A 26864-nucleotide genomic window follows, 5' to 3' on the forward strand; every position below is an offset into this window, starting at 1 on the left:
CACTGGGCTAAATAGTCAAGACTCATCAAAGGATGCCTTTTCTTGTCCATGCAATAAAAGTACTTTAACAAGAGTTTTCCATGACTGAATGATTGGTGTTTGTAAATACACACATGCTGGGTTTATTTTGGAGCAGTTTGGTTGCAATGGAAGGCAGATGCATAGCTGTTATCGTTATTATCTATAGTAATAAGGCAATATGAAAGCATAAAAATACCACTCAAGAAAACGTAAAAGGGGAAAAAAAAGAAAGAGAGAGATAGGGTAAGAGTAGGGAGATACATAATTGCCACCCATAGATCTGCGATGAGACTTAATTGAAGTGATGATTGAAGGTCTCGATCTGTCCGGAGGTGGGGGGAAAAAGCCCACAAAATACAAAGTCCGGTGGGTTAATACGTTCTCAGGTTCAGGTGGGAGTGCCCAAGCATGTCCTCTGTGGGGGTGAAGTATTACACTGTCTTTTGATCATGTGCAGTTCTCTGGTGGAAGGCCTCAGGAATGAGTCTGGGGGCACTTCAGGAGTCATTGATAGTTTATGACCTCTTCTAAGGCAGCTGCCTCTCGTGTCAGTAAGCCTGTGTGTGAATGGGACCTTCCCTGGGAGGAGGGCATGTGTGTAAGGGAGGGCAATTTGGTGTGATAAAAGGCACAATCCTGTCTCCACAAGGTCTGCCTCTTACCAGCCTCAGAGCCCAGTTTGTAGCCTCTGGTGGTGATAAGTTCACCCCCTCCGTCTTATGCAGAGGTTTGTCATTACACACCCAAAAACTCACCGCCTTCCCTTTGCAGGCTTGCACACCTGGCCTTAGCAAAGCACCCAGGAACCTCCAAAAATGGTCAATTTGTTTTGAGTCATAGTTCAGTCTCTCACATATGGAAATACCATGCGAGTGTTTTGAATATTCCTGCCAGTTACAGTCATGGTAGACCTGACAGGGCAAGTGACCATTGTGTGTAATTCCTGTGATGTTAAATGCCCATTCAAGTGTGACATCCGAACCAATGGATTGGACATAGTCTGAGTGTCTTGCTACAGGGAAACTTTATACCCTTGCTGGTCTTAAGGCGCATTGATGGCTTGAGATAAGCTGCTCCACAGCTAAACTTGCTAGTTACTGAGCTTGAGATGTGCATAAAACTAAGTGGAGTTTGAATGTATGAATTTTGTTCATGAACAGAAGTGTTGCTAAATATTGAAATATTTTTTTATGACATATGCAGATGTTCCCAGTGGTGAGGTGTAGTCTGGAAATTCCTATATTCTGCTCAAGTTGCTAACAGCTGATTTTCCTTACTTAGATCCAATTTCCTTTGGTAAGCAGACTCACTGTGCTTATGGCAATTAAGGATAGATAACTCTTCAGGTACTGTGCAGTTTGACAGCCTGGAACTTAAACACCATCTTTCCTTGAGCATCTGTTGCTCACTCACCCTTTTGTGGAGTTGTGCTTACAGCTCAAAATCATTTGATCACTTGGGATGCAGTTCTGCAGTTCACTTCAGAGGGGCCTGTGGTTCTGCTGTACCTCAGCTTGTCTCAAAAAATACTGGGAACTTTGCATGAAAGGAAACAATACATTTTCGAAGAGGAAAACTTGTCAAGTTATTTTCTTCCCCCTTTTCTTAACAGAGCATTTTCAGGACTGCTCTTTGAGGAATGTCCTTCCAGTGAGCCCAGACAAAAACACAAGAAATATTTTAGGGGTAGGCATAAGGAGAAGAATTTTGAGTCATAGGTTATAAGCAACTTGTATAGTAAAGAGCCGGTCAGTGTTTAGCATACTTGCAAAGAGCTATTAGAGCAGCTTGAACAGGTATGAAAAGTAAAACTGTATATTTTTGTTTAATTTTTCAACTAAAGGAGCTGATAATTTAGAAAACAGTGAGAAGCCGCAAACATCAGAACCTGCTGCAGAAGCCACTCCGGCCAAAGTAAATCCCTACTCAGTCATAAATATTTCCCCAGTCCAAGACAAGGATCCATCCTCATCACCAGAACCAAGTCCTCAAGATGAATGTGCAAGTCCAAACTTGTCTGGTGGATATTCTGTTCCTGTCCCTTGTGGATATGCTGTGCCATCCAACTTACCTTTGATACTGCCAGCATACTCCAGTCCTGTCATCATACGCAGTGTTTCTGTAGATGAAGAAGGTACTGTATTTACACACCTTACTTTATTTGAAGGGGAATCCTTGTTTAACCTCAGGTACCTTTCCTGTATAGCACTCACCCTGGATGAGTGTGGGAATGGTTAATGCTAATTCCTTTTTTAACATAATGAAATAATTTCCAGATCCAGAGTTCAGTGTTCAAGCCAAATGGTTTTTTCTCATATCTTTTATTGATTTTTCTAGGTCCTGGCAAAGTTCCTCTTTTGCCTTTTCTATATGCATTTCTGTTTGTTTATTTTCCAATTCTTGTGGATTTAGAGTTGCTGTGGGATTTTTCCCTTGATGATTTGATGAATTCTTTGTCTTTTAGTGCAATTTTAAGGCAGAAAAGGAAGCTAGAAAGGGAAATAACTATGGATTATTACAGAAATGGGAGATCCATTTTGTACTCAGAGTTTACAAAGCTGACAGCTTAATGTCAAGAGAGTAGGGAAAGAAAGCTCCCCATATCCTGCCTTTTCCTTTTTGTATTTTGAGTATACTTTTCTGTATCTAGGCACAAATTCTTCTGTAATTCCAGCCTTTATTTCAGCCTTTGCTTTTTACCACTATTAGGAATACTGTCAAGAAAAAGTAAATATTTGTGTGGTCCTTATTACCTGTAGAGGAATATATGTTTGAGAGATAGAATTAAATGCATCAGACATTGTAATTTCCTCTTAACAGCTCTTCTGACAAATGGCTGTGTCTTTGAATTACTTAATTTTCAAAAATTCATGGTGTGAAATAACTTCTAAATTTTTTTAGACACGTGTAAGAATAAAACTATTGCAAAGAGGGAGATTATTCTTTAGCGCTGAACTAGTAAAATCAGTTTCTTATGCTAAAATGTGCCATTTGAACCAAACTAATATGATATTCCAAGCATTTTCTTTTTTGTTTTCTACTTGGCAGGTACACAGTCAGCAACCGAAGAATGCCATTATAATTCTGTAAACTTGGAGGACCCTCAAAATAGGTGATTTCCAGTTCAGCATATTTTAATGATTTGTAAAACCTTAATTCCTAAGAAAGCTTGCATTTAATAAGTATTTTATTCTCCTTGTGTAATGCTTCCATGTTTGTTGGTTTGTTTTTTTTCATTTTCTTAGCCCTGTAATTCTGGTTGTGTACTAAAATCAGCACTAGTTGGGGTTCTTGTGTGTGTAACTGTGCATGACATTTTTGAAGACACTGGGTTGAATTTTTATAGAATGATGGCAGTGTCAGCTGCAACAGATTGCTGGAGATCTTGTCTAGCCTGCTGCTTTCAGCATGACCACTGCCAATACTCCATCAGATCAACCATGGCCTTGCTGGCTGAGCCTTGAAACCCTCCAAGGATGGAGATGCTGCAGCTTCCGCAGGCAGTCTTCCCTGCTGTACTGCCTTCCGTCCCCCCTTCCCCTCCCTACACCCCCCAAAATTCCTACCCAAATCTTCCAGTGGCCAGTCTGTTGACCATTCCCCCTTTGTCTGGCATTAAAAAAAAAAAAGGGTGCCACACCCCCGCAAACAAACCCAAACCAACAAATAACCCTGATTCCATCACCTCTGTAGTTCTCTTGTGGATAGTTGTAGCTGCTCTTGGATCACCCCATAATATCCTTTTCACCAGACTAAATAATCTCCATGTCTTTTATCTCCTTCCTTGTGAACCATGTGCTTTAGTCCCTGACTTCAGTTTCTCTGCATCTCCCTAGAGATTGCTTCAATTTCTCCACAGCTCTCTATCAGGGGAGTGTTGGGAAGCCAAAACTGGACATGCTGCTACAGGTTCAGCCTCACTGGCACCAAGTGGAGGAGGGTAACAGCTTTGCCTGATGGCTCCTGATGCAGCCCAGAATGGCTTTAGTCCTATTTACCATGAAAAAGAAACTCTCAGTTCACTGTTTTCTGAGAAAATTTCCTGTGTTCTGGTAGATGAACTCAAAAGCAAAGTGTTTTTTAAGATTGTAAAGAAAGTGTTTTCAATTTTCTGACTCAAATCTTCAAACTATGAAATAGAATAGGTTATTCATCACCCAAGTATGCACTGAAGCAACATTTTTGAGTAATCAGCAGCCTTGGAGTGGAGACTAGAAGAAAAGAAATTCATTTATTGTCTAGTCTTCATGGATGTTTAAAAACATTGTGGTGTAACTTTTACTTCTTTTATTTTATGGCCTTTTTTTTCAAGTGAAGATAACCAGACCAAGAGAGAGGACGATGCCCTGGCCAAATGGGTTGCAGATCCTGCAAATACAGCATGGATGGAAAGTAAGTATCAGTGGGCCCTGAAGTACAACTGTAGGAGGCGGTCAGTTTTAAGTTGTGATCAGCAGATGTGCGTATCTATGTGCACAAGCAGATTTTATAGGAATGTCCATGTTCACTTTTACTGTATGTTTTCAGATAGGTTCCAGAACCAAGCTGTACCAGTTAGAACATTCAACAGTGTCATAAAATTTTATTTCAGAATAAAGGTAACATTCACTTTTCCAGCTTTTGGAATCTGTGGAATCATTTGTAACTGTTTTTTGGAAGTCATTTGGCTCCATCAGTGCATGTGCAGTGGAAATAAGCTCCAGTTCAGAGTCTGATCTGCAACTGTATTTGAAATTGCTCTTCTTGTGCAGTAGTTGTTAAATAAGTACTTGGAGGAGATGGAAAGGAAGGAGTTGCCACTTTGTCTTGGTGTGTGCTGTTGATTCTTGGCTGGCAGCTGCATTTTAAACCAGAGCAGAGACTGTGTGGTTTGAGGACAGGTTATGTCCTCCACTGGGCTGGAGGTTCATCTTACATATTTTGTGAAGTGACTGAAGAATTTGCATCATCATTCTGCCTCTTAATATGTACTATGATGAACATTACATTATTTAGTTTTGGTTCTTTTTAAAAAGTCAGTTGCAGCTTTCCTACAGGCATTTAGTAAGGCAATGAGCAGCCTTCGACAGGCACAGAACATTCCATACTTCTGTGAAAAGGAGGGAGAAATGCTGGCTGTTGAAGTGGATTTTTGTTCTCAGGCTAGCAAAGGTCATCATAAGCAATGCAGATAAAACTCTGGAATTTCACAAATACCATATACTGCTTTGTGCATTATTGCATTAATGGAAAGATTAGATGTGCAAGCAAAATGCTAGTGGAGGATGAGTCATATCTCCATTGTATTCATATATGCCAATATAACCAAAATTCTTTAAAATAAAATACAGTATTTCAGTTGGAGAGGACCTACAGCATTTCAACTGCCTGATCGTTTCAGGGCTGACCAAAAGCTAAAGGCATGTTAAGGGCTTTGTCCAAGTGTCTCTCAAACACTTGGTCCCATTCAAATTTTAGGAAGTTTCTAATTTGGTTTTTTTCTGTCTTGGTTTTAGACCCGGACGAGGTAATTTACGATGATGTGCCAAGAGAAGATTCAGACTCTGAACCAGGTTTGAGGTCTTTGTAATGTTGAAAGCAATGTAAAATGGAATTATTTGAATGTATATTGAACAGATATGTTCATTAAGTACCTAAAATATATGTAAATGGAATTGTATCAATAATTGGTAGGTCTTAGAAAGTTCAGAATTAAACTAACACTTAAAAGACTTTATCTCAGCAGGTCTCCTACACTTCTCAGAAGTTGAATTCTGCTTTGTTTTATAGATACTGTTCCAAATGCTTGTGTATTCTGCATATTAGAGAATTATAGTGTTGGGTGTTGTAGCTGTAGTGCCCTGAACAAGGCAAGGTAGTTAGGAAAAGGGTGTTTTAAATAGTTAGATGATGTATGATAATGTATCATTGTCATGGTTGTAGAGAGAAGCTCCTTCCTTGAAAGTCCCCTTCAATTTGTAAGTGCTTGGTAGATGGAAGAGATGGTCCAGGGTGGCTGTTTGCCATCTTGATTGTGACTCCACAGAAGTGTTTTATTTCAGCTTTGAAGTAGTCCACTCCTCATGGTTGAGACCATGTTTGGAGGGGGCAGAATAGATCTCAAAGTATTTTCTGGAGTCAAGATTTTCCCTTTGCTGGGAATGATGGAGTTAGGGCTCAAGAAGCTTATTTCATCGAGTTCTTGCTCAGATTTGTTTTGCAGTTTTTGGGTATAGTGAAGTCTGCTTAAAGATCAGTTGCTACTGACTGATTTTGTGTTTTGAGTGGATTGGCTTACTGGGAATGCAGCATCTTACTTGTCATGGTTCTCAGAGGGTGTAGGTGTTTGATACTGAAATTGTTAATGAATCAAGAAAACACTTAAGCTTTCTTTTGTGGAAACCACATTAATCTTTAAAGCTGTAACAGTTTCATTTCTTGTCCTTAGTAGTGTTCAGGCAAGGTGTTTTACAAATTATTACTGATTTTTTCAGTTATTATTGGAAAGTACCGTGTTACATTCATGACTTGAATGCTTATATTACTGGAAGTGCCCTCAGTGGACTGTGCTACTTTGAGCAGGGACATCTTTGTGCTGTTGCTGATCAGTCAGGAAACATGTACACCAGGCCCAGGTGGCTGAACTGGGTGGGATATGCGATATGGAGCAGAGCTCTGCTGAGCATATTGGTCAGAATCTTTAGCTTAACCCATAAGACATTGATTAAAATTTTGACTTTCATTTTGTCCCCAAAGACATTGAAAAATTATGAGGAGATAGGTAGTAAGGGAAGTTTCATCTTCCTACATTCATGATCTTGGTGTTTATTATTTGTATATTTTTGTTAGGGAGACACAACTATTCCAAAAAAAGGTTTTTTTTCACGCAGTCATGGCGTAAATCCTGCCCCAATACTGACAGCACAGGAGTTAGACTTGCATGAATCTTGATTTATTTTGACTTACTATGATGGTTCTTTTAAAGTATTCATTGTGCTAGATTACCACTAAGATGTCTTCTTCAATAACAATATTTTAAGGACAGTCTTGAGATGCATAGGGATTTAAAATTTTTAAAAAAAATCTGAATCTTCCAGATTAGTATAGAATCTGCTGTGTTAATTATAAAAAATTTAATTAATGTTAATATTAAAATCCAGGGTTTAGATGGATTTGTAACACGTCAGCTTTTCTTTTGAGTACGTATTTTTTCTCTGTTTAAATGAAACTTCAATCTTAAAAGCACAGCTTCTGTTTCCTGAATTTAATAGGAGACAGTTGTAAATGCTGCATCCTAACCTCTGACAATAGTGATTCCTGGCAGAAATGTCCACACTTTTCTACTTGTAATGACAAATGATGCTGCAGGTAGAGTGCATTCCTGTTTCCTGATAGGCAATTGGCTCCAAATTTTCCATTTTGTTTTGAGTCAGTTTTATGTTCTTGACATCTGTGCCAATGGAAAAACCTGTGTCTTTAACAGGAGGTACTTTGGCTAGCCTTTGCAATATAGACTTGAAAAGGTTAGATCTTGAAAAGTTCAACACTTGAACAACTTCAAGTTTTTAGAGCAAATTATGACCAAGGTAACTGCCAAATGTGGGAGACTTCCAGTGACTGGTGGTGATGAGTCATAAAATACCATTGTGTAACGCCTTTCTTGCTACTTTGGTCTGATCTGTTCTGCTTGAAGTAGTGACATTTTTGGTTGATTCTTGCAATGTTTTAGCATTTGTCATTTGCGCTGATGTCCCTAGGGACAAATGGCAAGCTTACAAATGGAGGCATGATGCTTCTCAGTGCAGATGTGTTCATAGCTACAGTTCAAACTTCCTCTGAAGTTCTAAAACTTGTTGTAGGATTTGGACAACACGACAGTGTCATTTGAGTAGTGCATGTTTTTAAAAGGATCGTGGTGTGTACCCATAGCACTGTCCTTTTTTATTGCTCTATTTCAGCAAAGACAACCCACTTTGGCTATTTGAATATTGTATTTAATTCAGAATTTTTAATGTGCCTACAAAAGTCTGTACAATTCTTTATAGCATATCCTGAGCAAGTTTTTGGTGTTCAAACAAACACAAATTTCAGTGTAGCTTTATTTATTTTGGTTTAATTCTTGCAGAGGAAATGATTTATGATGATGTTGAAAATGGTGATGATGGTGGAAACAGCTCACTGGAATATGGGTGGAGCTCAAGTGAGTTTGAAAGCTATGAAGAGCAGAGTGATTCTGAGTGTAAAAATGGAATTCCCAGCTCCTTTTTGCGAGGCAACCACAAGAGACATGTATGTATCCTGCAGTGCTGCTCAGTCATTGAGGTTATCCTGGTTTCCAACACTTGCCTTTCTCACCCATATTTCTTTTTTTCCTCAATTCAGTTTCAAATGCCAACAGCATCTTTTTAAAGGAGATGTGAATCAGTGTGGAAGCGACAGTACACAACTAAATGTAACAGGGAAAAGAAGAGGTGAAAATATTAAATGGAAGCTTATTACAAAAAAGAAAAAACTCAAATTGGATAAAAATGAAATTAAAAATGAGATTATTTTTGCTTGTGGGCAGTTCCTCACCTTCTCTTCTTTTGCAGTTGCTGAATTAGTATAAGTGGTAAATAAGTGTGGAAAATAATGTGAAGAATAAATGAGGGCAAGCCTGACAAGAATTGAAGGTTTGGGATCTTTAGGTGCTCGAAAGTCACAAAACTCTTCACCAGTGTTCCATAGCTTTTTGTCTTAGATCTGCATCATTTTGGTCGTTTGAAAGTGACTGAGCTTAAAAAACTTCTGAAAGTAAACAATTTTTGTAATCAAAGAGAATTCTACCTGTTAGGAGAGAAGAGAGGTGGCGTGATTAAAGGGATCCATCTGTGACACTTCTCAGGTCTGGTACCTTTGGCTCCATCTCTTCTGCAGGAGGCTGGAAGACACAGGTGACACAGGTGCCTGTCCTGACTGCATCTCTCCCACTGCACAGGGAGAGAAGTCCTGGGCCCTTGCATTCTTGTTGCCTTGGCTCCTCTCCTTCTGCCACCGTGTACCCTCTTTGTGAGAGGCTCCCCAGTGTGTGCTGACTAGGGACAGGCCCCCAAGAGCCACTTGGCAGCTGTGTGTTGTGAACTGCCTCAGCACCCCATGGCTGGAATGTGCAGGGGTTGCAGACAGGGTGTTATTTCATAGGACCCTTATTTTCATTTTGCAGGTTTCTTATCTTGATGAGAATAAAAGCCTTGCTGTCTGTGTTTCCCTGCATTATGTGTTATCTGCTCTCCCCCCACCTCCGTCCTTGTTGCCTGTCCTTTGGAAATCAGGGAGTAAGCAATTAACTGCAAGACTTGAGCCCACCCAAATCTGTACTTTTTCCTCTGTTTTTTCTTGGTTTTGTTCTGACTAGAACAATCTTAAGCTGTTGCAGCTGTTTGTTTGGGTTTTTTTTTTTTGATCTGTCATGGAAAACTGTTGGCAGTGGTTGAATGTGATTGTACCAGGATCAGGCACAGAGTGTCTGAGCAAGAGACTGAGGAGTGATGACAGGAGAGGTGTGTGCCCTTGGGTACTGCCCTGCTGATGGTTTTTTCAGGCCTTTGACAAAAGGTTTTGGGGATTGCCTTGTGAGGATGGTAATGAGGAGGTGAGGAACACTTAAGCTGGTGGATGGAAAAGTCAGAGAGACTCCTGCACCTGGATGGGTTGCTGGGAGATGGAGAAATCGGGAAATTAGGGAAGGGTTTTGGCAGAGAATGAGGAAAGACAAACTTTAGGATTGCTGCAAAAACCCCACAACAAACAACCAAGAAAACAACAAAAAAAACCAACACAAAAAACCAACCCCAGCCCTCCCTGTGCTGGCACTTTGACATGGGCAGGCATTACTCTGCTTTATATACGTTTTCTGTGTATCCATTCCTTGCACTAACTCTCACTTCTCCTCAGGTCTTGTGATGGATATTACAGTATATGCCCAGCACATTGCCCTGTAGCCTTTCAGAGCCTGTGAGGGACTTGCCCTACTTTTAATTTTAGTGTTAGTTGAAAAGTATGGCAAGGTTGGAGGTGGGATTTTTAATTTTAAGTGCTAGTATGACTTCCCTCAAAGTCACTTTTTCATTATGATTCTTATTATTCTGTTATTCTATTTATTTACTAATTTATTTTAAGAAGAGAAGGTTTTTGTGCTGTTAAATATTTCTAGTCTGTGAACCAGATGCTATTCTTCATTATACTGCTATAATGCCAGAATCATCATGTTAGAGGTAATTGCATCCTGGCCCAGCCTAGTGGAGCTACATGCTGGGCCTGTCCCTTTGTTTTCAACTCAGTAGGCCTTCTCTTTCCTGAGGCTTTGATCTCTTGCCGAGTAACTCTGTTGATATCAAGCTGAGGGGTTTTCCACTGGACTTCTATTACAGGGCACACCAAATATTTTCCTTTTTTTTTCTTTCCTGGTAGCATTTTAACCTCTTTTATCTATCTTTGTCAAAACGTTTAACAAATGGTAATTAGTATTCCAGAGCATTCCTTTCTCTGTGATAGTTTCCTTGCCTTGCAAATGAATATATTCATATACGAGATGGTTACACCCAAGTTCATACAATGAGGCTATGATGCATGTGCAAATTAAAAGACCATGAATCCTGTTAGTGTCTTCTTACCTGACTCACTGCCCTGTCAATTTCCTTGTTCTCAGTTGCCAGCAATATCTGCAGGTTCTTCAGTCTCTGAGTTTTCTTCTGATTCACTGTTTTGAAGGATAGTCTGAAATACAGACTAGGGTTTGTGCTCCAGTGAATAATGCTTATGGTTAAAGCTGATGTATTTTTTCCATGTGGATTTTAAGAGATAGGCACAGTATAATTAAGATATATATAACAATGTAGTTACCTTAGTCTAAGTGGCTTTGCCCCTGTCTTCACAGAAAAGCACCTGGGCGAGTTCAGCAGTGCCCAGGAGCGATGGTCCCTTCCTCAGACTGGAGCTTCTCTCAGTGATAGTCTTCCCTCAGTTGTCTTTGTATCAGTAGATAGATGGGGCAATGTGCATGATTTATGTGAGTGCTTTAGCATGAAGTTTTCATTACAGCTTTTTGAAAAGATTGTGTCTTTTTATACACTGTAGCTTTCTCATGACCTAACGCGTTTAAAGGAGCATTATGAAAAAAAGATGAAAGATTTGATGTCAAACACTGTGGGAGCAGTAGAGTTTCAGCAACTAAAGCAAAAACATGAGCTGAAGGTAGTGTAGTTGATTTTTGTAACTAGCTACATTTAAATAATTGCTTTTCCAACACAGACAATGTTGTCTTTTAATAACAGCTTGAAAAAGTAGACAATCATTTGTATGAAATGAATTCCAAATGTGCTGAATTTTTATTATGAAGTCTTAAATACTATCATATTGCTATAGTCTTAAAAATACTTGGTCAAGGTCCTTTTCTCATGCTTACTTTTAATGTTAACAGTCTCAGAAAACGAGATAGGGCATTGTCTTTCCCTGCTGACTGGTGCCCTTATCCCAGAGCATGAACCAGGTGTGCAACCCTTGTGCCTCTCTGAGACCTTGGCTCCATGGGGCTGGCCTGGCCCTGACCCTGGCCCTCCAGCCACACAGGATCAAATTGGGAATCTCCCTGCTCTCCATTCCAAATGGAGCCTGTATGAAAAGACTGGGTTTTTGCTAAAAGCTTCAGTCTCAAACCCAGAAATTCCCTGATTGCAGCAAGACAGCTTTGTTTGTGTTCTGACAGTAGTGGGGATTTTTTGTTGTGGTGACATTTTGGGAAAGAAGAGGTACAAAGCAGGGTTTTTAATAAGCATTTTCCAGCAAAACAGCACTTCTTTGTTTTTTGTTTTTTGGTTTTTTTGTTCCATGTAATTTCATTTGGCTGTAGTAGCATACTGTAGGATTATGGAATTCTTAATTAAAGCAATGCATTTCTTCAATGAATGAAGTTATTAGTTGTAACTTTTTCCTTCATAATAATGTTTCTTTAAGAATACAGTTAATATATAACTGAGTCTAGGGGATTATCTTTAGATCAGAAATACTTTGGATGAGTTATTGGGACACTGAAAGATGGGTAGGACCTCTGGCCATTAATAACCTGTGAGTAGTAGGTATTTGTTGCATAAGATAACATTTGAGACTATTTAAAATTTACAAGTTTGATGCAGAAGGGTTCTTAAGCATTTCTGCTCTTTTACACTTGTATACAGTATTGCCATGAATTAAATCCTTGTCTCCAGCTTTTATTTTATTTTGAAATACAGGAGCTCGGCTCTTGAGTTTTCATGGTTCTTTCTACTTACTATATATCCATTGACTTTGGACTATATTGATAGCTTAAAGTTTGCTGGCTGAAACGTTTTCCTGTTATTTACTGAACATGTAGACTGTATTTTTTATCTTACAGATGCAAAAGCTTATGAGAGCTGCTAGAGAAGGTACCAAAGATGGACTTGAAAAGACAAAAGCAGCTGTGAAGAAGGGTCGTTCCTTCATTCGGACAAAATCTTTCATTTCTCAAGGTATATGCTATTTACAGTGTTTCTCTTTGTTACATTCTCTAGTAATTTCTGAGAAAGAAGATGGATGGTGTAGCAAATTTTTGTACTGGGAGCTGAGAGCTAGATGCAAGAAATCAGATCTATATCAAAAATGTCTGGTATAATAGCTCAGATGACAGTATGGTCATTGCATCTTCAGCAGTTTTTTATGTTTGGGGCAAGAAAAAAAACCTGAGGACCACAGAGAAGAGTCAACTTAAAACCAACAAAAAATCCCACCAAACAGTGCAACCTAGGTATTGGTAGATTGGAGTATGCAAATGATAAGTTACTGTCATGGTGTAACTGCAGCCAGCAGCCAAGCCCCACACAGCCACTCGCTCACTCCCCCACCACCAGCACTGGGGAGAGAATTACAAGGGTAAGAGTGAGAACTTGTGGGTTGAGATAAAGACAGTTTAATAGTGAATGTAAATGCCACAACAATCAAAGAAAGACAAGGAACTAGTTCACTGCTTCCCAAGGGCAGGCAGGTGCTTATCCATCTTCAGGAGAGCAAGGCCCCATCACACACAGCAGTTACTTGGGACACAAACGCCATCACTCTGAACGTCCCCTCCCCTTACTCCTTCCTCCCACTTTATATACTGAGCATGATGTCATATGGTCTGGAATATCCCTTTGGTCAATTTGGGTCACCTGTCCTGGCTGTGTCTCCTCCCAACCTCCCATGCACCTCCAGCCCCCTCATCAGTGTGACAGTACAAAAAGCAGAAAATGCCTTGGCTCTGTGTAAGCCCTGCTCAGCAATAACAAAAACATCTCTATATTGTCAACCCTGTGTTCAGCATGAATCTAAAACATAACTCCGTACTAGCCTCTGTGAAGAAAATTAACTCTACCCCAGCCAAAATCAGCACAGTTACTAAGTCTGTCCAGGTATCTCCATCAAATAACTCTCGAATGTCAGGAGAATGTGCTGTTAAGACATGGTTTTCAGTGAAGGAGTAGTTGACTATTTAAAAAAGTTCATAATTGGCAAGGAATAATGCTTTCTGTGCTTAAGAGTGGAAGTAGGGGAAAAGACTGTTCTGCTTAATCAGTTTGATGATTTTTTATGAAAGCTGATTTTGGATAGGGAAAATAGAAAGTGAGGTAAAATCAGAAAGCCACAGAAGTATTTGTGTTCTTTCTGTAGTTGAGAGCAAGTGACAGTTCTTTGTCTGAGCCTTGGCAGCAGCTGTCCACAGGCAATTTTTTCAAGAGACAGGTGGTAGTAAATTAAACTAGTTTTTCAGGATAAATCTGAGAGATAGTATGTATTTCTGCTCAAGTTTCTGCCCAACTAATTAAATGGTAGTGACTTCAGAACCTATAAAGCTACAATTTTAGGAAGATAAAACCACAAGGGTGGGACAAGATATTTTTATTGAGAGAGGTAACATAAAGTTACATCTTACCTGTTATGGGCCAGGACACATCTTACATCCCTGTCATGACCTCTGACAGTTTCTCAATTTACTTAATTTAAAGATTGAATATAGAAAGCTACTTACACAAAATGAAGTGATCAAAAAATGTATCCTCAACTTCTTGCAGTTGCACAGATGAAAATGATCTGCAGGGCAGTGTTACAGTGGGCCTGGCATTCCTTCTTGCATTTCTAGCGGTTAGGTTGCAGACACCATCTGTCTGTGGATGGTTGAATCCCATAACCTCTTTCCAAATCAGCGGGGAGCTAGTGACAAATTTGATAACTAAACTCATGAGTTTCTCCCGGCCATTAGATCTGCTTCCCTTACTTCTCTTTTTGTTCTAAGACAGTTTCTCATACTGTTCTTTCTCTATGTCTCCTTTCCTCGTGTCTGCTTGTTTGGCTGGCTGTGTGCTGCCACCTGTCAGTGCACTTCGGTGGTGCTTTTTCAGTAAAATTATTATCCACAGAGCAGTGCAGCATCCCTCACTCCTTGCTGATGGAAGCAAACATTTTGGTGAATTTGGCTACTTTAGTTCAGTTGTGGAAGGGTGTATGGAATTTTTTTAGCTGGATCATATTATGGGTGTCTTCAGTTTTTTCCCAGAGATCATTTATTTTAAAACTGCTGGCCCTGGAGCTGCAGTGCTTTAATCCTCATTGTCATGTCCTGCCCTCTGGACAGCCCCATTCTCCTGGCTGAGAGAAGGGAGTAGAGGTCAAACAAGAGATGCTTAGGCTGTGTCCAGCTGTGGGATATTAGGATGCTTTTGAAGGATGTTCTGTATTAGAGCGCCTATTGGTGGTGGTATTTATGTGATTTCACAGATGATACAGAAGTGCTGGGAAATTTCTTTTGTTTGGTAAGTGAAAATTTATAATCACTGTGCTTGGATGATAGGGTCTTTGCTTTTTTTTTTTTTTTTTTTTTTTCTTTTTTCTTCTTTCAATCCACATGTAGAAGCTGACATTTTGGTTATTTATTTGTAGATCACAGATCATCATGTCTGGAAGAAGAAGAGCTAAATTTATTTATTGATGTGGACTGTATGCATACCGAAGCAATTATGACTCCTATGCCTGAAGGATTATCACAGCAGCAGGTAGTAAGCTTTGGGAGATATGGTCTTCTGCCTCTTTTTTCTTCCCTTCTGCTCTACACCCGTGGCTCTTAGGTGCCTTTGGTCTTCAAACATATTGGCATTTTACTTAAGTGAACATCAAATTCAGAACTGAGAAAGTAGTTTTTTGAGAATTGGTGTGTGTGCATATAGTTGCATCAATCCTGAGTTCACCCAGAGATGTGAAATGCTGGCGTGCATTATGAAATTATCTATAAAAACTATATTGTTTCACTATCTGAACATTTAAGCTAAATGTGATGATTTTGAGTTAAAAAAAGAAGAGAGTTAAAGCATTTTTATTGACTCAGAAGATGTTGCTCCAGGTACTCTGGGATTTCCATTTAAAGTCTAGAGAATGTCCTGTATGCTCTTTGAATCTAAAGGTTTTTCTTGGTTAAAAAAAAATAATCCCCCATAAAATCAAGTCTACAGAAGAATACATTTTGCTGTTCTCCACCTCAAACTGTATGGTGACTGTGGAAATCACTTAAAAAATACTGAAATCACCATCAGTTAAGAAATTTTGGCTGAAAATAAATCCTGTGGGTTCATGTTACTGTATTGAGAGTTTTTAGCTTCTTGTGGTGTCAAGTCATGAGTTAGTTGGTCAGTACCTTCAGAAAATGAGCAAAAAACAAGCTTAAGGGGCAGTTGAGGAGAGGGCTGTATATTTTCAGGGGTTTTTTTGTTTGTTTTACCTTTTACTTGGGTGAGGTTTACTTTTCTCTGGTGTTTAACACAGTGAAGTGGTAATCTTGTAACAATGTAACTACCAAACTGTTTTCCATTACTGTAAGATTTTATTGTAATGTGAAATTTCAGCATCAGTCTGGATGCTCTTTCCGTCTTTCAGATAGGAATTTGAGTTTCACTGGGGTAGTGTTGTATAAATAAGTTTACCCTTTTGCAAAAAAACCCCAGAGTGCTTATAGTTTGGAACAAACTAGTAATAGTTGTGTAAGTCATGACATATATTGCTCATCTGCGCAGGAGGAGCTGTCCAAGTGGGCAGGAATGGAGTTAGGAAAGCCAGAGCTCAGCTGGAGCTAGTGAGGTGTGAGGGGTAACCGTGAGGAGTTTCTTACCTGTACATTGGCAGCGAACAGAAGCTGATAACAACATGACACACTGCTTGGTGGGGCACAGACCTAGTGAGAAAGAGTCAAAGACTGTGCTACCTTTGCCTCAGGTTTTACTGGTGAGGCTTGTCCTCAGGACTCAGCCCATGAGCCCAGAGGCAGTTCTGCTGGAGCAAAGCCTGATCTGCAACTGGGGGAACTGAGGCCATTTGGGCATATAGGTGTCTGTGGGACCAGATGGGATGGATTTAAGGATGCTGCAGGTAAGGCCTTTCTCAGTCATCTAAAATCACAGTGATCAGAAGACTAGGAAAAAGTGTCCCACTCTTACCCACAAGAAGGAGGAATGAGTCTGGCCTGACCTCACTCCCAACAAAAGTGATGGAGCACATGCTTTTGGCTGCTATGTCTGGGTTCAGTAGGACAGGAGGGAAAAATCAGCATAGATGGACCAGAGTCCCTTTGTGCCTTGAGCGCCTTTGAGGAGACTGGCTTGTGGGCAGAGGGGAGCAAAGTGTGTCACTTACCTCTGCCTTAACAGGGCTTTCAGCTGTCTCCTGTAGTATTCCTGCACTCTTGCGGGTTAGGTACAGTCTGTATGGGTGGACTAAAATGGTGGGTGGGAAACAGATGAGGACGTCACGCTCAGTGTAGTCCGTGGTACAGAGTGCAGCGGATGGTCAGTGGTAGTGCTGTCCCTCAGGAGCAGGCAGGGGCCTGTGGCATTTAAAGGCTGTGTGAGTAATCTGGATGGCAGCTGCAGTGTGCATCTGGAGGTGATGCTGAACTGGAGGGGTGCAGCAGCTGTGTGTGGGAGGTTGGCTGCTGGTCAGCAGGGCTCTGGTGGGCTGGGGTGCACAGGAGCAGCTTGGAGGGGGCCAGCATAGGCCTGGCTATGGGAGGGGGTCACAGTCCTGGGTGCACCAGGCCAGGACCCCTTCCAGCCCAGCTGCCCGGTCACAGCAGAACTGCTCTGGGGACGTGCTGGCTTCAAACAGCAGGTGGCATGATGGCTTCTGTTTAAATCCTGGTGCCTGCAAGTACTGGGGCTGGGGCTCATATCTATTGCAATAACCTGAAGCCATTATTAAGTATTCGTTTTGTGTATTATATAGCTTGAAATTTTTATTTCTACAGATATTTATTCTTTTCAGAAGAATGAACTGTGACTAAAAGTAGGATTAGTATTCTTCACCAGAAAAGATGATCCACTATTCCAAATAAGACACTGCTAAATCCATTCTAAACACAGATTAGGCACAACTAATTTTGCTGTATATATCTTCAAGCAAAGCCTCAGTTAATTTTGAGGTCCTCCTTTGAAATGCCAGTACTTGAAAGAAAATTCTCACTTAACCTGCATTTAATAATGCAAAGTACAAGTGTGGCAGTCATGGTGAAGGAGGCAGGAGGCTGTGGGGTTCTGGAGCAGAAAGAAGCAAGCCTGAGATTTGAGCTTCATGGTCATTTAGGCTATCTTAAAATAGCAAAATGAGCAGTTTTGCCTTCTCTTGTAGTTACAGAAAGTGGTTTGATCCTACCCCTGTGCTGCCTTATCCCTCATAGTTCCCCTTTGGAAAACTCTGGGATGAGCTGGATTAGGAAATGGATTTGGGTGAAAACAAATCCTTATAACAAACAAGAAATCTAATTGATGTCAAGAAGCTTGAATTCTAAGCCAGATCAGTTCTCCAGTCCTTCCTGTCCTGCCACCCACACATTCATTTCAGCTGAATTACAGGAGCAGAAGGTGGAGAAGGAGGTGTGATAAATAGCCTGTAGTTTATTAACATGAAATATGGTAGCATTTCCTGAATCTCTTACAACTCTGTCAATACACATAAATATAGATGAGACGGGGGTTTTCACTTATGCACGGTAATGCCCAAAAGAGAATGCTGACTTGGATAGTTTCTCAGTGGTACAGTTTATATGGCCTTAACTTTAAAAGGCAATTAGTATTTGCTTGTTTGCCCTTCATGTTGCTTCTAATAAATTTATGAAACCTATTAAAAAATAAAATTTAGGAGTGGTTTTTGAAAACTTGTTACCTATTTTTGTTGTAGCAAATCACTGAAGTAGTCAACATCATCTTATACCTGTGATTGTTTCCATTAATGCCTACATATATACATTTAAGGTGCATAGGATTATACAATATCCTGATTTGGAAGATCAATAGGATCATTGAAGTCCAGCTCCTGGCCCTGCACAGGACAGCCCTTAAAATTGCATTAGGTGCCTGAGAGCATTGTTAAAAGCCAAAGTCAAAACACAAGTTTCAAAAGTAAAGGTTGGAATTACTACAGTCAGAAAAAAATTGCAGATATTGATACAAAAATTGTTGTGTTCTTTAAAGTAAGTAGTTTTAGAGTAATAGTTAATTTAATTACTTTTGAAGAGGTACAGTATTTTATTATAGTTCCAGTACTGAAGTTGCTTTGTATTTCTTTTGTTTTATTAATGTGAGAATTTTATCATCACCATTTCCAACTATGATGAATGTGTTACTTGATTTGAACTTTGGACAAAACTTTGTTGTTTCAACAGGTTGTGAGAAGGTATATTTTGGGCTCTGTAGTTGATAGTGAGAAGAATTATGTGGATGCTCTCAAAAGAATCCTGGAGGTACCTTAATATCTTTTGCCTTTTAAAATTTTGAATATTTGAAAAAGAATCATTAAAGATCATTAAAGAATCTGTCATATGACTGACACAGATTTTGCTGCAGATGCTTCATGCCAAATGTTCTGTGATTTTGTGTGTGGGTACTGCTGCATAAGTTGGTTTTTCTGCTTGTAGAAGTCCATTTTTTTGTTTGTTTAAATCAGTTTGCTTTTTTCTTTCCCCCACAGCAATATGAGAAGCCCCTTTCAGATATGGAACCAAAATTACTGAGTGAAAGAAAACTTAAAATGGTCTTTTATCGAATTAAGGAAATTCTTCAGTGCCATTCAATGTTTCAGATTGCACTGGCGAGTCGTGTATCTGAGTGGGACTCTGTTGAAATGATCGGTGATGTCTTTGTTGCTTCAGTAAGCAAATGTGTCAGAACAGATAATCTGTTTTTGTTTTAGTCTTGTTTTTCCCTCCCTGTCTTTCTAACTTAGCTCCTTTATTCCCATATTCTCCAATGCCTGTGGCAACTGTCAGGAGAATGCATGTACTATCCTGATAAGGAAACTGACACCAACACGTGTCTTCCGCTTGGTTGGCAGATGTGAAAGGACTGTGAGCAAAGTTTTCAGGCTTTGATTAATCTTTCAGACATTTAAGTAAACAGTTTATGAGAAATTAGAGATTCACAAACCCACCAAAATGAAAGTGAGACTGAGGCTCAGCATCTCTTAAAAAATGTGTAGTCATACCTAGTAGTGTGCAAGTAGAAGGAAACCACAGTAGGTAATGTCCTGAATTCCTGAGTTTGAACTGAGATGGGGCACTGATAAAGAATATCTGTAAAACACTATCCCATCATTAATGGAAATCCATTCAGTAAAGGACAGAATTAGCTACTGCTTTAAATTAGAGAAAACAAGAACTGGCCTTGGTTGATAGAAAGACATTGTTCGCCTTGAAAGTTTGGCTGGAAAAGGCTGCCGGCCTTCTGGCTTAAGTGCTTTTTTTTGTTGCCACCCAAGTGCTGGAAATCACCCCCTTTTCATGCCTGCTGTAAGAGAACTGGGATCTGATCACAGTTCACCCAAAATGAAATAGTTACTAAAGATTTGTTGTTTAAAGCAAACCTCTCTTGTTGTGACTGAAGGTTAGGTAGTCTCAGTGAGACCAGCTCTGCAAAAGAGAGGGATAAAATTACCAAGAGGGCAATGGGCAGTGATCCTACCATTCCCATGACTGTTTGCAGGCCACGCAATCTGTCTGCTTTTTTGATAAGTCCTTAATAGCTGAAGTCAGGATGTGAAGGCTGTGGGTCTTTGCTGATTCACTTAACCTGGAAGACAGGCAGTGAGATGATCAGGGGATCTCATCTGCCACTTCAAATTGCAGTGGATGCCCTTTGATTGCCCATAGTCCTCAGGTTCTGCCCTAGTGTTCTAGCCAAGATGAAGCAATTTCTGTAAATACATTTCTTGCAATTCACAGCTGTTATATCTTTCTGTTTCTGACCTGTCTTCTGCAGAAAGATTATTTTGGGTATTATCAGTATTTCTGTATATTCACCACTAGGCCAAGCAAAGCCCTTAGTTCTGAGCAAGGCAAGTCCCTAACAGCCAGAAATCTATATGGCTGTGCTGGCAGAGGTCTTTTGTATTTACAGTTAAGATTTGCCCTTTTTTCTTTTCAGTTTTCTAAATCTATGGTATTGGATGCATACAGTGAATATGTAAACAACTTCAGTACAGCAGTTGGGATTCTCAAGAAATCTTGTGCCACCAAACCTGCCTTTTTAGACTTCTTAAAGGTTAGTTTATTCAATTTTAAAACAGTTGTGCATATGCTATAAATAAGAAAGTATGAGTTATAAGCTGGGAGGAAACTGGGCTGCTGATACTGTAGATTGTCTCACTGTTTTTGTGGACTTAAGGTCTTTTTTTGGGTTTGGCACAAAAAGACCCCAGAGGATTCCCTTCCAGTACTGTATTTTTGGCATAGTAACGTGTTGTTAGATCTAGGATGTATTTTGAAGTGCACAGTAGTTTTATTGTTGTTCAAATCAGTTTATTGGTGTTTGCATTACTTTATTTGGCTAAACATTAGGATTCTTCCATATCAGGTGAGGTTCAAATAGTAGTTCACCATATGAAGCCACTTTTTAATTTGGAATTTATTTTAATTCTAATTTGTTTATTGTATTGTGAGAAGCAGTACAGCTGGATTTCCATTCCACAACAATTTCCTTGTATCTTGAAGATCATGTTTCTGGCTTAGGGTTGAAATTGGTGATTTTTTTGCAGAATGCATACTGCCCTGTTGCATATGATGCTTGTGATGATGTGTATGGAGATCCTGGCACATGCAGTAGAAGTGCTACGAATCCCTAGGGTTGACAACTTACAGAGGGTACACCGACTCCATTGCAAGGCTTTTGGGCTGTCTGTGACATTGCTGAGAGTCTGAAAGCTCATCTTGTCTCGTTCCCCAAGCATTCTGGATTGAGTTGTGGCTCTCAGAGCTGTCACCCTGTCAGGTCTGCTACAGTGGTGCACAAAGCACTAAAATTGGGTGCCTGGTGCAAATCTTAGGTTGCCTAGAGAAGGGTGGCAGGGGTTTGTCTTCAGATCCTAAAATTAACTAACAACTTCTTGGAATGTGGACAGCTCTATGCAGGATGATACTCTGGAAGCCTTAAGCACCATGAAGATCAGACTCTAGTGAACGTGTAGTCACATCGTACTTCTACTGTTAAAAGCGTGTTTTTCCAATAGAGGTGTAATCCACACCTCTCATCACTGCTTGTCAGTGCCACACTGGTTCTGCTTGCAGAACCACAGCCAAACTCTAATGACAGATGACACTTCTTTACCTTTCCTTTTTTTTGCTCACCAGCAATGAAGATCAGAATTTTCACTACTGCTGTTTGGAAAAAAACAGATGTTTGTGGAGATAGCAACGGGAATAAATTGTTGTGAAGCTGATAGTTGTAGCAATAAATAACAATTTAAGCACAACACCAGTTTAATATAATTTTGATTTGCTTTGTTTTTAATATTGAATATTTCCTCTAACCTTCCTATTTCTGGACATTTCTGGCTTTTTTGCACGTGCAAAAGAAAGTTGTCTGGTTTTATCTGCCATTCCTAGTAACTGAAATAAGGGATTCTAACATTTTTCTTTCTGAATATAAATCAACATTTTTTTCCTTAGTTTTTTCTAATAAAGAAGATCAAAAGCTCTGTTCGCATAGGACTGAGGTTATGATGTTTTTCTTAGATTTCCTCTTAAAAACCTATAGGTAGGTTTTTAGATTTATAGATGCTGCATTGCTGGTGTGGCTTTAGCCCAGCGGTATTTATTTAAGGAGGAGATTTCAGTTCAGTAACAGGCCATCATTTTAATAGTGATGGGTTTTTTTAAAAGATTTAATATTTTTAAATTAAATCTTGATAGTAAATGGAATCTTTACAGTCTTCCTATTATAATTAATGTAAGCAATATAGAAGAAATTTTAGGAAAGGTTTTCCTTTCATTCTGTAACTGGTGGAAATGTGCTCATGGTAGTAAATGTGTCTTTCCTGCTTTGCAGCAGTGTCAGGAGTCAAGCCCTGATCGCATTACACTGTATGGTTTAATGATGAAACCTATCCAGCGTTTTCCACAGTTCATCCTACTATTGCAGGTAAATAATGTTTACCAAAGGGAGGCTCCTGCTACATTCTTGCACGGTTTACCTTTGGGATTACATGGTAGCTGTCTTCTGCTAGAGGAGCATGCTGCAGTGGAAGTGACCACTAGATCATGGGGAAATAAAGAAAAAATTTCAGTGTATTAAACATGCTGATCTCATAGTCTGATTGCAGGGATGGGCAGTTAGGGCATTGCAGGAAAATCGTAGTAAACTAGATTTACTATAGATTACTTGCTAAGAAAGATACCGCTTATAAATAATTTTTTAGTAAAGGTGTAGTTCAAATATGCTACTTGTTCATATCAGTTTGTTAGCTAATAAGACTTCAAAACATGGCTAGGAACTTAGTGGCATTACTTTCCACTTAAGAAAAAACCAAGAGGATTAAATTTGTGCCTTGGATAGTTTAGAAATATACATGAGATGCAGAACAACAGTACACTCTATGACTACTTGGCTCACAGGACCTGCTTGAGTATGTTGCAGCTTCCTTCAGACCTGCAGCATCTTGTTTCTCTTCCCATGGAAACTGCAGATTTGACAGGGAGTCCTTGGGTCTCATCTCAACAGGTAGTTAAGCTGCAGGAGGAGCACAGTTCCCCAGTATAGACCTGCTCCAGACAAATTTACTCTGTGACTCCTTCCAGACCGCAGCACATTTACCCCAGTAACCACCATGTGCTAGCTGTGTTTGCAGGTGCGCAGAGGAGGACAGCTTTGGGATGCAGGTCTGGGAATTACTGTGGGTAAAGGAGCAGAACTAGTTGTGGGGGAAGCATGTGGTCAGAGTTTTTGAGGGAGTAGGAATGAATGATGAAGTTTATTGTGGCAGGAAGACAGAGTGAATATATAGGGATTTTTAAGTGCTCCGGGAATGGAGACGAGCTATAATTCAAATTGTTCCTTCTGTATGCCTACAAAAGAGAAAGACTTGGAGGAGCTGTTGTGACCTTAATGAAGTAATGTTTCCTACTTTAGGATGAGTATGCTGTCCATGTTTTAACAAGGAATAATAACAGTAATAAGTATAATACAATATTATTATGACAGTATCAGAAAAGTTTCATTTTAAATCATTGTTCACAGATACATACATATTATAGTATAATACTGATTGCCAGATTGTTTCATATTGTCTCTTCTCTGTAATTCTGTTCTTTAAATAAGCTGTATATGGTCCCATTCAGTATATTTTTAAGAATTACTAAGATGTTCAGGAAGGTAAGCAGTGTGTTGTCTGAATATTCATTAGGTGTTTATTGGTCTTATCCTTTAGTAGTACTCAAGTAAAGAATGTAGTTGTAACTGTACATTCTGTAATTTTTGGAACCTGACTTTGAAAGTAAATCTGATTTTTGTTTTGTTTTGTAATTATCCCTCAGGATATGCTGAAGAACACTAATAAAGGGCATCCTGACAGATTACCTCTACAGATGGCTCTTACAGAACTTGAGACACTGGCAGAGAAGTTAAATGAAAGGAAAAGGGATGCAGATCAGCGCTGTGAAATAAAACAAATAGCAAAAGCAATGAATGAACGTTACCTGAACAAGGTAAGGAAAGTAGGAAGGCATAACGGAAATGGAAGAGTCAGTTTCTGGGCCTTGAGCAATCTCTACCGCAGAAACCAAAGAGACACCTATATTGTTTGTTTTTCTGTAGAGCTCAACCACATGGGGTCATTCTAGTGGTAAATGTGAGATGTCACCCACCTCTGGGACTGAACAGGCTCATCAGTTAAACCACTGTGTGCTGGAATGGGCAACACACTGAACTAGCCTCAGCAGTGTTGGTGTTCTGTGGCAGCGTAGGAGATAATAATATGTAGTAAAGTCTCATGCACATTTTCTGCATGGAAAAATTCAGCTTTTAATTTATCCTAGAAGTAAGGAATTACTTCTGTGTAAAGAAAGGGACCACGTCCTCATACAGCAGTGCTTCCAACTATAAAGCATTTCAAGATGTGCTATTGAATGGGTCCAACATATTCCTTGTTTTAAGGAAAATCTCAGTCTATTTCATTCATATATTTGCATTGCACAATAGAAATTTCTAAAAAGAATTGTAAAAGACATTCAATAAGAAGGAAGGAACAATCTTTTTTGTTTGAGTTTATTAGTAGCTATCTGTACTGTGGATATATGTGTGCTTGTTTTATTTGTATCATAAATGATTCCTTCTTTTCCATGAAGTGGGGTATAAATGCTTCAATTACTGCTTCTGTGAAGTTACAGGTTATTATCCTGTGAACTCTTTCTGAGATAAAGTAATGGGGATGCACTGAAGGAATGGGGGTTTTTTGGTTATGCATAAAAGCATAGCTTTTAGGAAAGCAATAATCAACCAGAACATGCTTGTTTTAAGCTATTTACCAAGAATGTATTGTCATACTGGAACAGTATTTCCATTCCAAGTGCATCAGAAGATGGATTCAGACATTTTACTTTCATTTCTAGTTGTCATAGTCCTGCTTCTTGAAGCAGCTACTAATCATCTGGAAATAGTTCCAAGACACAGAATGCACTCTTGAAGAGGTGGCCCAGCTTACCTTTTGTCAGTTGATATTGACTGTAAGATTTTGTGTGTTATGCAGTGGGGCATTTATTGATATATACGTGGGTAGTCACTCCAAATCTCACAGGGTCCTTCAGGCCTTGTGTGTTAATATCACAGAATCAGCTGAGTTGGAAAGGACCCATCAGGATCACTGAGTCTGACTCCTGTCTCTGCACAAGGTCACCCCCAAGAGTCACACAAAGTGCCTGAGAGTATTGTCCAAATGCTTCTTGAGCTCTGTCAGACTTAGGGCTTTGACCACTACTCTGGGGGGCCTGTTCCAGTGCCCAGCCACCCTCTGGGTGAAGAACCCTCCCCTCACAAGGAAGTTGTAAAGTGCAGTGAGGTCCCCCCTCAGTCTCCTCTTCTCCAGACTGAACAGACCAAGTGACCTCAGTCACTCGTCATACGGCTTCTCCTCAAGGCCCTTCACCATCCTTGAGGACCTCCTTTGGACATTCTCTAATAGCTTAATATCTTTCTTACATTGTGGCACCCAAAACTGCACACAATATTCAGGTGAGGACAGTGCAGAGCAGAGTGGGACAATCCCCTCCTTTGCCTGGGTGGCGATGCTGTGCCTGATGCCCCCCAGAACATGGTTGGCCCTCCTGGGCCTGTATATTTGCATATACAGTTTTGGAACAATGCCAGCCAGGGTGAAATAGGTGGTGAAGGAGGTGTGTTTGACATGTAAGGGATTAGTTCACGCTTGCACAGTGCTGATCATCAGCCCTCGAAGGCAAATGTCACGAGCAATTTACGTGCTATGAATCTCTTGGACATGTCATCTTCTCCACAGTCTGTGGCACCCTGCCATCTGTGCTCCTCAGCTGTGTGAGCCAGGGGGGCAGAGCAGTCTGAGCATACTTTTTCCTCACATTCCGGCCTCCCGCTTTGGGCAGCTGGAATTATGTGTAGGTCTTCAGTGGACTATGAAAGAAGGGACAAGGGAAGGAAATCACAGAAATTGTGGGAAGTATCATTTTTTTCGCCAAGAAACCTTTATCAGTGTGGAAGATTCCCAGAGCAACTGTGGTCTGCATTAAGATGCAAAGCCCCTTCAGTCCACGTTGATGACAGCAAAAGTTACTGTTTCTCTAAATGAAAAGCAGACTAATAAAGATTCCCTTGGCAAATCCACCTGCAATCACTTGTGCTAGGATGGCAAGTAATAACCCATTGTTTTTGTTTTTTGTGCTCCCGCTGTTGGATGTACAGTGTATAATATACAGTGCTGATTGTTTTCAAAATCCAGCTACTCAGCAGCGGAAACAGATACCTCATACGGACTGATGATATGGTTGAGACCGTTTATAACGACAAAGGAGAAATTATCAAAACCAAAGAACGGCGACTTTTCATGTTAAATGATGTGCTGATGTGTGCAACAGTAAATATTCGGTAAGATTTAATTTATATTTTTTAGATGATCATTTGAACTTCAGCTGGAAAAAAGTGACACTTTTTGAATTGCCTTTGTATTGTTGTATTTACGGTGGCTAATGATTTCTAGGAGTAGTCATAATAAATGGATAACTAACTTTGTTATAGTCCTCTGAATTGCTGGCTGGTATTTGGAAGTTTTAGAGTAAATTTGTAAGAAAATTGTAGCAGTTGGAGATTACAGATAGAAGTGCTCTGTAGTGTCTAGTTATTGCTGTGTATTAGTGCTTAGTGGAATACAGGCATGTCAGGGTAAGACTTTTTTCTCTTCTTCCTTAAATTCAGACTGTAACACGCAGAGATTTGTAACTTGACACAATTCGTAAATTAAATCCCACCCTCTGCAAAATGAACAACCGTCAACAAATATACAAA

General features: G+C 39.8%; 1 protein-coding gene across 5 annotated transcripts in view; it reads left to right on the top strand.

Moving 5' to 3' along the window:
• ARHGEF10 (Rho guanine nucleotide exchange factor 10) overlaps positions 1–26864 on the top strand; it is a 113494-nt gene that overhangs the window by 32609 nt on the left and 54021 nt on the right. For 3 of the 5 annotated variants that reach the window (XM_042016875.1, XM_042016876.1, XM_042016874.1), the window contains 14 exons: positions 1865–2155; positions 3070–3133; positions 4334–4413; positions 5517–5573; positions 8126–8289; positions 11116–11232; positions 12410–12524; positions 14968–15080; positions 18731–18808; positions 19036–19215; positions 20487–20603; positions 22386–22478; positions 23870–24040; positions 26302–26447. In XM_042016875.1, coding sequence (XP_041872809.1) covers positions 1865–2155; positions 3070–3133; positions 4334–4413; positions 5517–5573; positions 8126–8289; positions 11116–11232; positions 12410–12524; positions 14968–15080; positions 18731–18808; positions 19036–19215; positions 20487–20603; positions 22386–22478; positions 23870–24040; positions 26302–26447 — 1786 coding nt within the window. The remainder of the gene's footprint in view (positions 1–1864; positions 2156–3069; positions 3134–4333; positions 4414–5516; positions 5574–8125; positions 8290–11115; positions 11233–12409; positions 12525–14967; positions 15081–18730; positions 18809–19035; positions 19216–20486; positions 20604–22385; positions 22479–23869; positions 24041–26301; positions 26448–26864) is intronic. The other 2 variants (XM_042016877.1, XM_042016879.1) reach the window with 2 other exon arrangements.

This window comes from Corvus kubaryi, unplaced genomic scaffold (assembly GCF_017639235.1).
Source record: "Corvus kubaryi isolate FWS band 111438036 unplaced genomic scaffold, C.kubaryi_AGA036_p1.0 split3-73, whole genome shotgun sequence".
Lineage (NCBI taxonomy): Eukaryota > Metazoa > Chordata > Aves > Passeriformes > Corvidae > Corvus > Corvus kubaryi.